The sequence below is a fragment of the Acinonyx jubatus genome, chromosome E1 (assembly GCF_027475565.1).
Source record: "Acinonyx jubatus isolate Ajub_Pintada_27869175 chromosome E1, VMU_Ajub_asm_v1.0, whole genome shotgun sequence".
In the NCBI taxonomy this organism is placed as follows: Eukaryota; Metazoa; Chordata; class Mammalia; order Carnivora; family Felidae; genus Acinonyx; species Acinonyx jubatus.
The window spans coordinates 17942967-17960676 of NC_069397.1; the positions used below are offsets into that span (position 1 = coordinate 17942967).

The 17710-nt window shown below is 37.6% G+C and overlaps 1 protein-coding gene across 1 annotated transcript in view; it reads right to left on the reverse strand.

Moving 5' to 3' along the window:
- Positions 1–17710, reverse strand: part of NLK (nemo like kinase) — a 162646-nt gene that overhangs the window by 15962 nt on the left and 128974 nt on the right. The window contains exons 4-7 of the mRNA XM_027034481.2: positions 13804–13910; positions 12243–12328; positions 8144–8353; positions 4746–4847 (exon numbers count right to left, since the gene is read on the reverse strand). Coding sequence (XP_026890282.1) covers positions 4746–4847; positions 8144–8353; positions 12243–12328; positions 13804–13910 — 505 coding nt within the window. The remainder of the gene's footprint in view (positions 1–4745; positions 4848–8143; positions 8354–12242; positions 12329–13803; positions 13911–17710) is intronic.

Consider the following 17710-nt stretch of genomic DNA (forward strand, 5'->3'; position numbering starts at 1 on the left):
ATATGTTAGTAGAATATACACCTGGACTGCTGGTTCCATTTTTATAAACACACAGGGGAAAACAAAACAGAGAAGGGTCAGATTCCTGGCTTGGAACATCACTTGACTACTTGAATCAGCAAGGCCTGAAGTCAGTTGTAGCTCAACAACTTCATATAAAAAGGTGCAGGAGTCAGTAAGTTTCCTTTTCCCCTTAAGCCAGTTGTAACTGAGTTTCACTGAAAAGAGTGATTGATACGCTGTATGGAGATAGGTATATTAATCAACCACACAAGTAAATTAATTTGAGACAGTAATCTGTGACTCAAAGAAAACAGCCGATTTGATTCTCCTTTTGTATAGGAATGGTTATATTTTTTAAAAAGTCCCAACAAACAACAGTAAATATTGCTGTTTGTACAAATATGTGTAAATAAAAGCATAGAAAAATATGTCTGGGAAGATGTCCTCAAATTAATCCAGGGGTAACTGGGATAGTATAGGGGTAGCTAGGGATGACGAATTCTCCGTAAAATTTGTATTTTACATGTACTCATATATCATTTGCATAAACAAATAAAATTTAAAAAGTCTGCTGTGAAGGTATATGTGCCAGGCAGCGTATACTGGCTAAGAACAGGTTTTAGAATTAGAGAAACCTACTTTTGACACCTGGCTTATGACCTTAAGCACATTGCTTGACCTCTGTAACCCTCCGTCTCCTATTTATAAAAAGGAACGATGAATATGGTACATTACAGTGCTGTGAGGATTTAATGAACTAATGTACAAGAAGTGGTTCGGGCAATGACGTGTGTGTGTGCGTGTGTGTGTGTGTGTGTGTGTATAAAATTATATGTAAGTATTGTTAGCAATGATTATTGTTAGTAAAGAATGGTTAGCTCCATCTAACTTTGAGTAGCTCCTTAAATGGGAATTACCTGAAAAAAAGCTAGGTTTTTCTTTTTGTAATTCAAACTCAAAAACTTGTATCGAAATGTTAGCATCCCTCCCAAGTTTAAATGTGGTTCATCTAACTTCTACATCAAGTAATCAGAATAAGTACAGTGAGGTATAGCTTTTGCCCTGTGAAGACCTCCAAGAGCCTAAGCAGCTTCACTGAGAATTATGAGTCCTGTCTAAAAGTTAGAGGTTTTTACTGTGTGCATGCACTTTCATCAGAATGAGAATATAGCTCATTCTGCCTCAATCATACACTTAAAAAAGAAATTCTTCTGAAATTATCTATAGGTTTTTGTAAAAAAAGCTTTTATCATGGTAATACATAAAAAGCATGAACCTTATCTAATACCTTTTCTGCATCAATTGAGATAATCATGATTTTTCTCACTTAAAATGTCAAAAAATACATTAATAGATTTTCTGTAGGTGAACCATCTTTGCACTCCTGGGACAAACTCCACTTGATCATACTACGTTACTTCAAAAATAAACAACACAAGCTGGGGTGCTTGGGTGGCTCAGTCGGTGTCATGACCGACTTCGGCTCAGGTCATGATGTCGTAGTTCGGGAACTGGAGCCCCACATCGGATTCTGTGCTGACAGCCTGGAGCCTGCAGCCTGCAGCCTGCTTCACATTCTGGGTCTCCCTCTCTCTGTGTCCCTCCCCCGCTCACGCTCTCTCTCTCAAAAATAAACATTAAAAAAAAAAAACTTAAGAAAAAAATCACAAGCTATACCTACCATTTTATGGTGAGAATTTTAATTGTTAATATTTATTAAGTGTTCAGAATACCAGACACTATTCTATGCTCTCCTTGCATGTACTATCTATCTCTTTATCATTATAATAATTTAATGAGGTAGGAATCATTTTTATTCTGATTTTATAGATGAATGAATTGAGGCACACAGAAGTTAAGTAATCTGCCTAAGGTCACAAAGTGAGTTACCGGTAGAGGCAGGATTCACAATTCATTCTGTCTGAAAACCGTAGCGTACGACTCCTGGGACACCATCATCATGTTGTGCCCTGTGGTGAGCCTGAGACTGACACCACAGCCTGCACTCTTAATCACTGAAGACCAAAGAAATACAACAGAGTATGTATCTGGTGTGGAACGCTGAGCTAAGAACTATGTCCTTTGCAGAACAGTCTTGATGTACAGAACCACACAAGCTATAGTGTATATACTGGATTTGGAACCCAATTAATTTTTTAAAGTTAAGAAAAAGATCCAAATGGCTACATACCAATATACTTGTGTGTGGGTGTGTATGTGTCTTCCAATCTCAGGTCTAAGTGGCTGTAATGTGAATGGAGATACCTTTAAGCAGTTGCTAACAGGCCAAGAGGCATGAAGGATACGCATCATGGGTATAAGGGAAGGGGTAGAGAGTGGGAAGGGAAAAGGCAGAGTCTGACTGATGGCTTAAGTGAAGAGCTTCAAGGGTTTGCTAACTTCTCTTGAGGGTAATGGTGGTATAAAGATCTACTAGCAAATGTGGATAAAAACCTGAATTTCATACTGGGGGAAAAATGGAACGAAGTAATATGCTAAGTTTATTTACATTCAATTATATATGATATACAAATCTACCTGGATTAGTGTTCAATGCCTATGAACACCTGATTCAGGACACCATTTCTGGCACTGGTTATAATAGTATCTAAAGATAAAACTTTAAAGTTTTGTATAAAGTGTATCTAGCCTCTGGGCAAAAATGGTCTCCTAGTTTGTTTCCACCCCACTAGTCTCTTCAAAACCAAAATATTCTAACAGCAAGACTAGCCAGGGCTACCCCTAAGTTTTACTGTGGAGTTCTCTTAAGACCATCACTAATCTTAATGATAAACAAAATAATAAACTCTAGGAGGCATTACTGTTAAGAGGCCAATTCATGCAAAAATGTATAGGAAAAAAATTCTGCTTAACATCTTAACCTATTTAACTGGTTAAATAAATATAGAACTTTAAATTTTTCTTTCTCCCCTCCTTCATTTTAGACAATAATATATTTATTATTTTTGTATTTAATTGAAATTTCTAGGTTTTTACAACTAACAGATTTTTATTTTTATTTTTTAAAGTTTATTTATTTTGAGGTGGGGGTGGAGGGGAGGCAGAGAGAACGAATCCCAAGTAGGCGTCGTGGCATCAGCAGAGTGGCTTGATCTCACCAACTGTGAGATCACGACCTGAGATGAAACCAAGGATCAGATGCTTAACTGACTGAGCTACTCAGGCGCCCTGTATAACTAACAGATTTTTAAAATTTCTAGTAGGAAAAGGACTCACTTGCCAGGAATGCTCAAAGGACAGCAGTTGCTTTTGGTGCAGTATGTTACATTTTCCAGCTGTTCTAGAAGGCAGGCAGGAAACTCCTTAGGAAGCCTTGCTCTCTCAGCTGCTGTTTAGCAGCTCTGACAAAGGATTAATTAGCTGGCAACCACTAGCAATAGTTAAAATTCCTCTAGAGTTGGAAGGGTGGCACCAGGGTATGTGATCTTAATCACATTTCATTACTGGCTGCTTTTAGTCAGGAAAGACCTAAAGAGGTCAGTAAAACAGGAAAATTATTTTGCTAGTTCCAAGGGCATATTCACCATGAGGTATTGATAAATTTCTTTAATATTCCTGATGACGGCCAATAAATAGAACATAATAGATCTTTTGGGTTCCTTATATTAATACAGAACCTTTCTCTAGGTTAAGACTTACTGTGTGCTTTTCTAAGAGAATTAGGACCCGAAATTATTTCATAGTTTATAAAGTAAATGCAATAGAGGGATGTAACCGGCAGGGGGCTATTTAAAATCCCAGCATCTACATCTCTATTTTTCTAGTTCGGGCTGGTTTTAGAAGAGAACACGCTTTACCCATTGCCCTTTATGCCTGTGAGAATGGAAGCTGTGGATTCACACTGGAATTACAGAGAGAAACTGCCAGGGGAAGGCAAGGCCTTGCTTAAATGTCTGTTTGGTAATCTGAGAGGAGAGCCGAAGTCAGTCTGCCATTTGGTCATTCAGATCAATCAGTCCTGATGATCCATCAGATCATCTAAATGCCCAATTTAAAAGAAACCAAGGCAGAGCCCAGGAAAATTAGCTGCTGAATCTTCTTGTTCAAGCCTCCTCTTTTCTGTTTAGTTTGCTGTTCCCGAGAAAAGTATTTTCCTTGCTCACTCTTCACATCATTAAGCTGTTCTGTCCAAAGTGGATTAGGAAAAGTGCTTCTAAAAAATGCTGCTAAACCAACAGGTGGAGATAAAAGCCGTCTTGTCTTCCTCAACAGTGACTTGTCTGGTTATAAGTAATATTGATCAGTACAAATCTGGCAATCTCTCTCCATACTTCTTTTCTAAAAACATTTACATCTGATTCTGTGTTAGTGGAAAGAGTACAGTAGAAATAGCTTCATCCTCGTAGTTGGAGTAAGAGGTACCGAGTATTTTGGCTCAGTATTTAGAAAAGACATCTTGATGTACATGTACGAGGTATGGCACTGGAGTGAAAGCTCCACCCCCAGTAATTTTCCCAGACACATCAAAAACCAGGAGACAAAAAGCCAGGGGTCATTTAGGTGCTACACAGTATTTATTTTCTCCTAAAGCACTGGGGATTATGGTATTTTATTTAGTTTGACAAATATTTTAACATTTTCTTATTTGTGACCATGACACAAAAAATAAATAAAACCCGTAAGTAATGTTCTTGTTTAAACAGTCTTAACTCATTATTCTGTCGGAAGAGAAATCCTGCCCAGATGGTTACCAAATACAGATCCCCACCCTATCATGTTACCTGTTTATGAGGACCCCTGAGTATGTGTGCCTTAGCGCCTTCACAAGCCGTCCTCATTGCTTCCAGTGATGGTGTGCCCAAAAGATCCGTGATCAAATCCAACTACAAGGAAATATGAAATACAGATGGATATAGTAAGATCTCATGGAAACAACTTTCCATTACTCTTCAATCACTCAAGGCCAAGGACCTAATTTGGAGGGAAAAAAACACAACACCACCTTAAGGCAAATTCCAAATTAACTGATAGGAGCCCCTATGTTCACTTTCTGGACTACTTTTAAAAGGCCAGAAAAATATTTTTATTAGGAATCCAGATGACAGAAATGAACTATGTTTCGGCAAGCATGGCATCCTAAGGCTATAGTAGTTTAGGAGTCTGCATCTACCTACCCTGGGTCTTGATATCATAGTATCTATGATCCTTGCAGAGGTGAACTGCTCTTTTGCTCCTGGCTAATAACTGTTCTTTTCAAACAGTTAAAGAATGGATTCTCATGCTTCCAAAGGATTCAGGCTCATCAAGGAGCTAATCCATAAATCAGGCAGCTGTGATTTAGGAACTACTCAGAACATTCACATCTGAAATGAAAGCTAAGTTATTGATGTGTGGCCAGAACACCTCATTTACATTCTAGGTATGCTAGAAATCTCTTACACTGGCAGAAAACTGCGGTTCTTAGAAAACTATAATACTGAATAAGACCACACTTAGTTAGCAAAGCACAATAAAAAATGGTCTTCTCACAAGTCTTGGTAGGTCGGACACCACCTCCACAATTTTCTGTAGTGCTAAAACTCTTCCAACTTCATAACCTAATTAGCAATAATATGTCATTCGGATTCTTCCAGGACGGAAAATTCCTACCTACAGAATACTTCATTTTCTGGTACTGGGATTGCCAGATATAAAGCACCATTTTATTTCCTTTTTTTTTTTTTTTAATGTTTATTTGTTTTTGAGAGAGAGAGAGCCCAAGCAAAGGAAGGGCAGAGAGAGGGAGGGGGACAGAGGATCCAAAGTGGGCTCTGTGCTGACAGCAGTGAGCCCGATGCAGGGCTAGAACTCATGAACTGGAAGATCACGACCTGAGCCAAAGCTGGATGTTTAACTAACCGGCCACCTAGGTGCCCCTAAAGCACCATTTTTCTGCACTTATCAAAACTATGAGATCTATATAAGGATCACTGTCCTCCAGGATAATGGGGATGATCAAGTAGCTTGTTTTCCATAAAAGATCTCTACACAAAGCCTTTTGGGAAAAGTGTGTTGGTGATACTTATGGACCTCTAACTACTAACGTAAAGGCAGAAGAAAATAACTGGCTCATGAAAACAAATGGAAACATTCAGAAAGTTGTCTACAATGGGTTAGATCCATGGATGAGAAATATTTTTATGTACTGTAGCACCTAGGGTTTTCATTTCTCAAAGATACAGAGAAAATGCTACAGAAAATGACTACTTCCATTTAGAAGTTAGCCTCTTTTCCTATTTTAGATCTTGACTTCTCATACTAAAATACACTGATGATAGATAGTGTTATCTGTTACTGGCTACATCACACTGGCAAATTCAAGACGCATGCATTTCTCTAGAAAATAAGGTATCTGAATCCCAGGCCAGTTCCTGCATACATTGTTTTACACACACACAAGACACAACACACAACACACAACACACAACACACACACACACACACACACACACACACACACAGTCTTTTCAGTAGCAACCCAAGATCCTGGTTCAATATACAGGATTTGAACACCTTAACTTTTATTTAAGCTTTTCTGTATGGCAGCTGCTTATGTGCAGACATGATGGTCTTACAGGTAAGTCCATTAAAATCTACTCTCTAAAAAAATCGAATAGTGAAGTGGGTACTGTCAATAGTACCCAACATTAAAATTATATATGACAATTTTTTATCACTAGGATCAATTTTTAAGATGGAAATTTGATAAAAATAGACTTGGAATGTTTAGCAGAAAAATAACTAAATGCTGATCATAGCATATACAGTTTCTAATGTATCAGTTAATTCTTTGTAGAAACAATTCCATTTTGGGTCAGGTGCATGAATTATTTACAAAGATACTCAGTAGTCAGGGTGATCTCTTACAATGTGATCAATCAAATCTCAGTACTCCCTTGCTCAAAACCTTCATACCGCTTTCCATTACAATTTGGACAGAATAAAGTCCAAAGTCCTTATCAGGTCATCACAGTCAGGCGCTCTTTCTCCCTCCGACCTTGTCTCCTACAACCTCCTACTTGATTGTGCCATCCCCCCAACATGCCACACTTGTTCCTGCCTCAGAGGCGTAATTATGTGGGTTGTCCCTTTTCCTGGAACACTCCCAATATCTCGCTCCCCCATTTCACTTGAGTACTCCTCAAATGTCATCCCTTCAGAGAGAGAATCCTTTAGCACTGCTCTGCTCCATTGTCATCCCCTGGTTCAATTTTTCTTCACACAATTTATCATTATTTAGGTTTATGTTTATTTGTAGACTTTATTTTCTGTCTCATGTGCAAGTTTCACGAAGGCAGGAACTAACCTTGTCTTATTTACTGCTGCATACCTATCATCCTGGCATAGCACCACTCTCACAGTTGCTAACATTTGCTGAGAGCTCACTGTGTGCCTGGCCGCGTTTCCAGCTTTATTTGATCTGCACAACAGTCCTCAGAACCTTCTAATTTGCCTGAGAATGACTAGACAGTAAGTGGCAGAGCTACGACTAGAACCCATCGATTTGATTCTGCAGCCTGAGTCCATCATTGTTACATTATTCTAATGCAAACTTTATGTTTGCATTGTTAGAATTTATGGATAAAAAATACTTAGGAATTATCGCAAGAAAATATGATAATGAATTAGCTCTTAGGGCAGATAAAGTATCATGAATGGGTTCTTAAAACTACCTTTAATAAGCTTCTAATGTTCTCTGCCATATTTAAATATTGTAGCTCCAAAACAAAGGTTAGAAATGTTTCTAAATGTTCAGATTTAAGGAAATCAACACTTAAAATTTATATTCTAAGCATAAAGAGTAAGTACATTAAGCCACCAAATACATTTTCAAGTTGGACGCATTCAGTTAGAAAGAACAGAGACAATCTAACAACTGAAGATTACACCTGTGCAAACGGTTACATGCATCAGCGCAAGTAATAAAGCCAACACTCCCTCTAATAGGCCGGTAAGTTACAAAATGAATCTCTCTGTAATTTTCAACTTCATAACTTTTCTGAATTTTAAGTGAACCTGAATTTGCTAAAAGTAATGCAGACAGTACAATGAATAAGCCCAGGACATGTGTGCAAGGTGGTTTTTTCCTTTAAATCTGTAATAGAATTGAAAGCTACTAAAGCCTAAAGTAAAATCATACCTGCTGAATGGGACTTTGTGCCTGAAACAGTATTCTTCGTCCTAGTAGTTCTGCAAAGATACATCCGACAGACCAGATGTCAATAGCATTGCTGTAATGACGACTGCCCATCAGGATTTCCGGAGCCCGATAATACTGAGTAACAACTTCCTGAGTCATATGACGGGATTCATCTAATTCCTCCACTCTGGCCAATCCAAAATCACAAATCTAAATAGAAAAGATTATCAAAATATTGTTAAAGAGACACATGTATTTACAAATGGTAAAGTAAAACAAAATAGCCAAAAAGTTAAAATCATGATAGATCTCCAAACTCAGAAGTTTTCAATGATACAGGTAGGGTATATTTGTGTCAATGTATAATTTGATCTTATCGGTATAAGAGAGGGGAAAAAAGGCTCAAACTTCCTTATTTCTATATAAAATGATGATCTTAAAAATATTCTTCTCACTTTTAATGTCTTTTCAATTGATAACTAAACCAAAAAGACAGCTCAACGCACATTTCTAGGTTTAATGTAGAAACCAAACTATGTATTTTCAAGGCTTCTTGAGGAAGTATTATAAGAAAAAAAAAAAAAAAAGAGCCAATCTTGAAGACTTCCTGAACTATGTTCACTCTCATTACAGAATACACGTAGTAAAATTTCTTTAAATCAAACTGAGCCCTAAACTTCACATGTATCTATTTTTAAAATACTAATTCACACTCAAATGTGTGAATATGTCAAAATGTGGCACACTGTAGGATACCAGTGCCACTAGGTTCATTCTTTTCTTCGTGCCGTAAATATTTAACTTAATGCCTCTCAAGTTTTGGACAGCATGCTGGAACCTGGCGACACAACAGTAGATGAGGAAGATTGGTTAATTTACATGCAGACCGAAAAACGAATCTTTTCCTGTTACTTCTGTTTACTGAGAGGCTGCAGTTCCAAGATGAGCTGTTAGTGGACAACAGCAGTGCCACCAATGGCAACTTCTGCTTATTTTCAGGAATTAAGACTTTCTCGAAACTGGGCAAACAAAACAGAAAGGGGGAGCACTGAGGCTAAGACAAGAGAGTAACGGTCTTCCAAACTTTAGCATTCTCACTGATTAACTTCATTGAGTCAGTGTTAGAAGCGACAAAATAATACTGTTCTAAGTTGAGGTCCCAGCCTACGATTTTATTTGAAAAAAGGGTCTGACAGCTAAAAAAAAAAAGTTGGAAAACCATAGCAAAAACAAAACAAAACAAAACAAAACAAAACAACAACCAAACTATAAGTTGCTTATCGGGGTGCCTGGGTGGCTCAGTCGGTTAAGCGTCCGACATCAGCTCAGGTCATGATAGCACAGTCCGTGAGTTCAAGCCCCGTGTTGGGCTCTGTGCTGACGGCTCAGAGCCTGGAGCCTGTTTCAGATTCTGTGTCTTCCTCTCTCTGACCCTCCCCTGTTCATGCTCTGTCTCTCTCTGTCTCAAAAATAAATAAAAACATTAAAAAAAAATTAAGTTGCTTATCAAATCCTCCCAAAGGCTAGGGTTCAAATAACACATAATATTTAAAATGCCATGGTGTTTTAGGATATCTTTTAAAACAAAACAAAAACCAAAGAACTTTAATCCATTTTCCTATCATTCTTGTATTTAGAGTAAAAAAAACCCACAAAAAACAAAAAACAAAACAACAACAACAAAAAACAACCAACCACCCACCGGACAGAAAATATTTTGTTATAAAGCAAGTCCCTTGTTAAAAACATCAGTCTGGAGTCATTTTTGGCAATTTATCTGGAAGACAAGCTAAACCCAAAGTAAGAAGTTTATATGATCAGATAGCCAAAAAGATGATGAGATTTCCAACAAAATTATCCATTTTGTGCTTAATAGGAAATAAAATATATTCATAATATGAAAGGATATAATTTAAAAGAAATGTTTTATCATAATTATTTTTGATGAATTTGTACATTTGAGAAGGCAGAATTAGTTTGTCCATAGCTTGACATTCCATTCTGGGTTTTATTTTTATTTTTTTATTTTAGCGAGAGAAAGAGAGAGAGCGAGAGAGAAAGAGAGAACGAACCTTAAGCAGTTTCCACGCTCAGTGCAGAGCCCAATGTGGGGCTCCATCCCATGACCCTGGGATCATGACCTGAATCGAAATCAAGAGTCTGATGCTCAACTAACTGAGCCACCCCAGAAGCCCCCTAACCATTCTGGGTTTTAAAAGTAGGCAGCTTGGACAAGTCAAAGGAACAGGGCACAATTTCAATTTATCCTGATCTGTGTATTGGTTTATTCATAATTGACATTTTCCTCTAGTTACTCATTTATGTAGCCAGAAGTTACAACACCATTACTAATGATTTTAAAAAATAGACTTCAGGGGGGCCTGGGTGGTGTAGTTGGTTAAGCCCCCGATTCTTGATCCCGCTCTGGTCATGATCTTGTGGTTGGTGAATCTGAGCCCCGCATCAGACTCTGCACTGATGGTGTGGAGCCTGCTTGGGATTCTGTCTCTCCTTCTCTCTGCGTTTCCCTGGCTTGTGTGCTCTCGTGCTCTCTCTCTCAAAAATAAATAAACATTAAAAAACTGTTTTTAACGGATTTCAAGCAGGTAATGGCATCAAGCATTCTACACAAAATGCTTTGTGAAATTCTCCAACCAGAAACCAAAATAAGAAAAAACTGGCATAAATTGTCATAAAACTGATTTGGCCTGAACAGAATAAAGAATTCTTAAGTTTTTTGTTTTTGTTTTGTTTTTGTTTTTGTTTTTAATTACAATGAGGGTTGTGGGAATAGGTTGCAGATCTCTTCAAAAAGGGGAAAGGTAGCAGGGGAATGAACTCAATGACCTATAGAAAGAATATTTACTTCAGTGGACACTGGGGACAATTAATTTCTCTGTGGAAAGAGACTGCACTATGACACCAGTTGTTTTCAGGGAAATTATGAAAAATAGTTAAAAAAAAAATCTTTCCAGAGTTAAATCAGAAACAGTTCTTGAAGGCTATAACGAAGGGAGAATTTTATCCTAAAGCAGTATATCATACCAGCTTTTAAAGAAAATTGGGCCACAGTTTAAAGAAAGCATTTAAAATACAAAATGATATTCATTTATATACTTGCTTTTAATATTTAGTTTCACTGCCATCAAGCTAAGTAACAATGACAGCTTGATTACTTATAAAGCAGGCAACATTTAAAAACCAGTTTTTTTCAAATACATCAGTTGAAACGTTAACAGTATTTACTGCAGACTGAAGCACCATGTAATACTGTAGCCACTCACAAACTAAACGGAATTTAAATTTGCTTACACAGGATGGCACAGCTCTAGGAAGGCCCTTATCTCTACCTTCTATGATGGGGAAGGTATGGTGGTTCTCTTCCGATCTAGGAGCTCCATGAACACATCTCTCTATTGGAGGCAGGGAGACGCACATATGTGGATTTTGCAATTGGTGAGCCACTCACTCTAACAAAAAACGGGCAGGGGTGAGGGGGTGGGTGGATGGAGACACTGGGGGAAAGTAAAATGGAAACTGATGGCTTGAGATTTTGGAGCTACTAACTACAATTAATCCTGTAATCAATACCCCCTCAGAGGGGGTAGCAGGATTGGCTACTATATTGTCAAATACATTTAACCCTTTCCTGGCTTAGTACTTTCACTTGTGTTTCCACTTCCCTACTTTACTACCTCAGTCACGCAGGGTATAAAAATGCTACAGGTTTCTTAAAAGCCATACTTCGTTCTCATATAAACAGCTTACTGGTTTTCCAATATTCCTTTTGATGTGTACTTCTTTTAACAATGGAACAATTGAAAAAGAAATCACCTTCTCCATCTTCTTTCTGGTCACATTGTAATTCCAATTTCAGTGTTTCTAAAACATATGCAAGCTATCATGAAGAAACCATGAGTCAAGACTACAAATCAGTTACTGTGGCCATGACTAGTGACATTGCTAGGGAAACCTGGGTTCTTTCATTTTTGGCAAAGCGATGAAAACACATTTAACTCTTTCACAAAAACACATTGCTCTTAAACCTGCCTTGACATTCTGAATTTTTCTCAGATACTCAAATAAACTGAAAAGCTACCTTTAGAACACAGTTGCTGTTCACAAGGAGATTCCCTGGCTTAATGTCTCGATGTAAAATGCCAGCTGAATGGAGATATTTCAAACCTGAAATAACAAACGGATTTAATTGCAGATATTTAATTCCTTTCACTCAACCAGTGATTTGGGGGGAAAACCACAGAAACAGAGAGTACAGGATTTAAGACTGTTCTCTAAATGATGGCCTAATAAACATTATTAAAAGCTAGACTTAGCCCTACCTCAAAAAACCTGTAATTTTGCGACAGTAAAATAAAGTGTCATCAAAGGCTTGCGCAGTCTACAGATCATGCCTATAATTCAAAAGATGATTTAGGTTTAAATATAGATAAGCTTTTCAGGCAATGGAATTAAAGCTGACCATACGAACGTCCTCAAATTGCTCCTAGGTGTGGGTTGGCCACTGGAGCTGTGCTGCTGGTACCGTCACCCTGTGATTCCCATTACCCACCGGGGAGCCTTTCCCAGGGCAGATTTTTACTGGGAAGACAAAAGTCAGCAACCTGCCCAGGTCTGTCAGTAGTATTCTCCACCACTGAGATTCGAGAGGGTAATAATTAATTACTTTACAATATTTCTGACACCTTAAAAGACCGAGGGTTGTAGCACTGCTAAAAAAAGGTCACAGCTTCAAGGCTGAGTCTTCTGAACAAAATACAGTAAATCATGTATTTTTTTCAAGTGTAAAAAAAGATCCAGTATCCAGTATCTTTATTCTGTCCCCCACCACAGAATGTCAACAAATCCACAGAAAGTGAACATCGTGGTTTTAACGTTGTGCTTTCATTCTGTTGTTAGATGCTTTTTAACCTCTATAAAGAATGTCTGAATTCTATAAATCCTAGTGAGGGAGGGGCAGGGGGAGGATATTTTACTAGGTAAGGAAGCTGTTTCAGCTTTAAACAATTAATTCTCCATTTGTAACAGCAAAATTCCGAAGGACACACCTGATGGCCAGAAGAAGCTCCATCAATGTCGGCTCAAACTGCCTCTCCATCAGGTTGGTGCTCTCGAGTGAGCCAGCCTGGAGAATTATTTAGCTGGCTGTTTCTCAGTCTCCTTGATGCTCTGGCTTTAAGAGTCATTTTGTTTTTCTAGAATTGGACTCAGGTACACCAGCCAACACTTTGATCAGGCTTATGTACTGCTGGTTTGAAGAATAAATGTCTGGATGACACAAGTTACTTTTTAATTGAGTTATCTGATGCCAGTCACATACCCCTACTAAAGGCTGTTTAGTGGAAACTTTGTGACAGACCACGGGGTTTGACAAACCCTCTTGCTTATTTACTCCCTAGATTAACCTAGTCATGAATTAGGGCTTTCTCTTCCATCACTGAAAATAAGAACCATTTGGCCACCCTTAAAAAAGCCTCTTATTTAACATCAAGTATAGAGAATATTATATTTGACCTTGGTCAAAAGAAAAAAGTCTTTAGGGAAGAAGAAAGCCTTGGGAGGTCAGATTAAAGTTCAAATGAAAAGCAAACCATTTCACGTATACAGTGACACTACCTTTTTCTTCACAAAGAAAAGCTTACCTCGCAAAATCTGATAAAGAAAAACTTTGACATGATCTGAGCTGAGTGGTTGAGGAGAGACGATAATTTTATGTAGGTCACTCTGCATCAATTCTGTGACAACATATCTTGAAGTTTTAAGTTAAGGAGAGTTCAGAGAATTCAGCCCCAATCCCCTCAAAGTAGGCGCTAGGTCTAAAGAATAACTTCCACTCTTAAGGCTGGAGAAAGTTTAAGGAAAGAAAGCTACTAGACAGTATGACAAAGGTGAGAATTCCAGCCCTCAAAAGATAAAAAATTGCCAAAATTAAAGAATTTACCATTTAAAAGTTAGCAGACATAAACTAAGTGACTCCTCTATAATTAGCATTATAAAAGAAAAATAAGGGTAAATGTTTTTTAAATTAAGTTTTTAATTCCAGTGTAGTTAACATGCAGTGTTCTATTAGTTTCAGGTGTACAACACAGTGATTCACAGATTCTACACATTACTCAGTGCACATCAGGATAAATGTACTCTTAATCCCCTTTACCAATTTCACCCATCCTCTCCTATAGGTGGGGACAGTTACCTCCTCCTCTGGTAACTGTCCTCTATAGTTAAGACTCTTTTTGCCCCCTTTGTTCATTTGTTTTATTTCTTAAATTCACTATGAGTGAAATCATATGGTATTTGTCTTTCTCTGACAGACTCATTTCACTTAGCATTATATTCTCTAGAGCCATCCATGGTTGTTGCAAATGGCAAGATTTCATTCTTTTTTATATTCGATTATATACATTGCATACCCATTTATATTCCATTATATATATCACATCTTCTTTATCCATTGTATATCACATTATATTCCATTGTATATCCATTTATATTCCATTATATATATCACATCTTCTTTATCCATTCATCTATCGATGGACAACTTGAGTTGCTTCCATAATTTGGCTATTGTAAATAATGCTGCTATAAACATAGGGGTGCATGTACACTTTTGAATTAGTGTTTTTCTGTTTTTTTTGGGGGGGTGGTAAATACCCAGCAGTGCCAATCCTGGATTGTAGGGTAGTTCTATTTTTAACTTTTGGAGGAACCTCCATACTGTTTTCTACAGTGGCTGTACGAGTTTGCATTCCCACCAACAGTGCACCAGGGTTCCTTTCTCTCCACACCCTCGCCAACACTTGTTGTTTTTTTGATTTTAGCCATTCTGACAGGTGTGAGGTGGCATCTCATTGTAGTTTTGATTTGCATTTGCCTGATGATGAGGGATACTGAGCATCTTTTCATGTGTCTGTTGGCCATCTGTATGTCTTCTGCCCATTTTTAATTGGATTATTTATTTTTTGGGTGTGAAGTTACATAAGTTTTTTATATATATTGGATACTAACCCTTTATCAGATAGGTCATTGGCAAATATCTTCTCAATAAGGGTAAACATTTTAAATGACAGCCAGGCCAGGAAGAATGTGAAGATCAAAGAGTCTCGGTGTCTATTCAGACATGTTACTGGAGCATCCTGTGAATCCAAACAAGAGAGGGTTGGGGGTCTCACCCTAGGTACCAATGGAAAGGATGACAATCTACCCACCAACTGTGGCTTAAGTTACTTTATAAAGTATAATACTCCTAGAAATGTATAAAATGATTAGTTCAAATCCAAGCCTTCCTCCAATCTTAATAATTTGTTTTGTTATTTAACTTTTTTCTTTTTTTACATTTATGCCTCCCTTATTAAATTTTAAGCTTCCTATGCTTTTTACTCTTATACCTTCAGGGTTTTGTTCGATCAACACATGGTCGATGACCATAGGCTGGAGCATGGGGAGAAATGAAGATGTAGAATTCAACTCTTGTGAATATAACTTTTGCTGTATCTAGAATAGGACAGAATCTAGGTCTTACTCCTACCCACAGTTAATGATTCATTACAAATCTGGGTGAATTTTATGATTTAAATTTAACCTTCCTTAAGACAAGGGGTGAGTACCTTTGACTTTGGGAGATTCCTACAGGCTTTAAATTCTTCCGATACCTCGTGAAAGTTAGTTTCATGTTCTGGGTTAAAACACTAAGGCTCCCCTACCCCTGTATAACTGAAAGCGGGAACAGGCAAAGAAAAAAGAAAAAAAAAAAAATAAAGAAAAGAAAAGAAAAAAAAAGCATAGCTGTTACTGGATTGCAGAGTTATTTTGCTTTCTTACATAGTTCTTCAGATCCTACCTTTCTTCTTCCAGAGCGAGATTATGAAATCTTTTTTAAGGACAACCCATCTGACACCCTGTAAAACACCTTTTGTGCCAGTACTGACTGTCCCACAGCTAGTCCTAGAAGATATAGTCCACCTTAAGGGGCAGCTGTAGTCTTAGTGTGCTTAGCATGAGCTATAAAAGAGGGTCCGGGGACTCGTGTTTTAGCATTTACATGCTCACTGTAAGGGTAAATGCTAGGCATAAAAAAATAAAGATGAGAAGGCGTCTGCCTTCAAAACTTACAATAAATTTTTTCAAAAGTGCTATTAGGCTTTGGTTTTTACTTTTATGAACTTTAAAGACTCTTGTAGTAAGTGGTCATTATCTGGGGAGAATGATTTAAAAACACTTCTAATTTAACATTTTAGCAAAAACAAGTAGTAACAACTTGAGAGTAGGGAGAACTAATTGATAATGCTTTGACACACAATCAAAACACCCTCCTTGAAACATTTAGGTCAAATGGCTTCTAGAACACCTGACTGTTGGCTTTTCTTCTCTCTCACTGGTTGTTCCTTTTCAATCCTCCTTTGTTTTCTTCTCCAATTACTTAATGTTGAAATGTCCCAGGGCTTGGTCCTCTTGTGTTTCCACACGCACTTTCTTGGGCAAGTGGATCCAATCCTAAGACTTTAAATAGCACACTTGCAGATCACTCCCAACGTTGTATTTCTAGTTAATCCTGTTTCCTTAAGTCCAACCCCGTTCATCAAACTGTCTACTCATCATCTCCTCTGGATGTCTAATTGACATCTCAAACTGTCCAAACATGTATTCTCCATCTTTCCCCCACCAAATCACTTTTTCTAGTTGTAGGCTTTCCCACAGAAAACTTATTTTTCCAGCAAGCTGCTCACACCACAAACCACAAACCTTGGAGTCATCCTAGATTTCTCTTTCTCTCTCACTCCACCTCCAATCCATCAGAAAATCCTGTTGGTTCTTTCATAATTTAGCCACAGAATTAGACTACTTCTTATCATGTCCACTGTTACCTCCTATGGCCCAAGACCCCTAGATTTCTAACACACAGGAGACAGAATAAACTTTTGACTGTTACATTTTTATTTTGTCTATACATTGAGTTACTTTATTATATAGAAAACATAATTTTTAGGGTTTTTATATTCTTAGGTTACTTTCACCTGAGGTTTTATTAATCAGATTCTTTCCAAAGAATTATATTCTACTCCATAATGAAGATTAGTGAGGAAATGAGATTTAGCATGCAGAATTTCCTAGGAACAGTTTTCAGTGACATGTTAGAATTGTTCTATAAAATGATACATATCAGTTAAATTATGGTATTATTACCAGGTTTAGATTTAGATTTTATTCTTAATAGCTTATAAATTTTTACATTTATTTAATTTTGACAGAGAGAGAGAGAGAGAGAGAGAGAGAGAGAGAGAACGTGCAAGCAGGGGAGGGGCAGAGAGAGAGACACAGAATCCAAAGCAGGCTCCAGGCTGTCAGCACAGAGCCTGATGTGGGGCTTGAACCCATGAACCATGAGATCATGACCCGAGCCGAAGTTGGATGCTTAACCGAGTCACCCAGGCACCCCTTACATTTTTTTCTTTAGTTTTAAACACACAGAAAACTTGGAAGAATTAAACAGTGATCACCCATATATATATACCCACCACCCAGATTCTATACTTAACAATTTGATTTAGT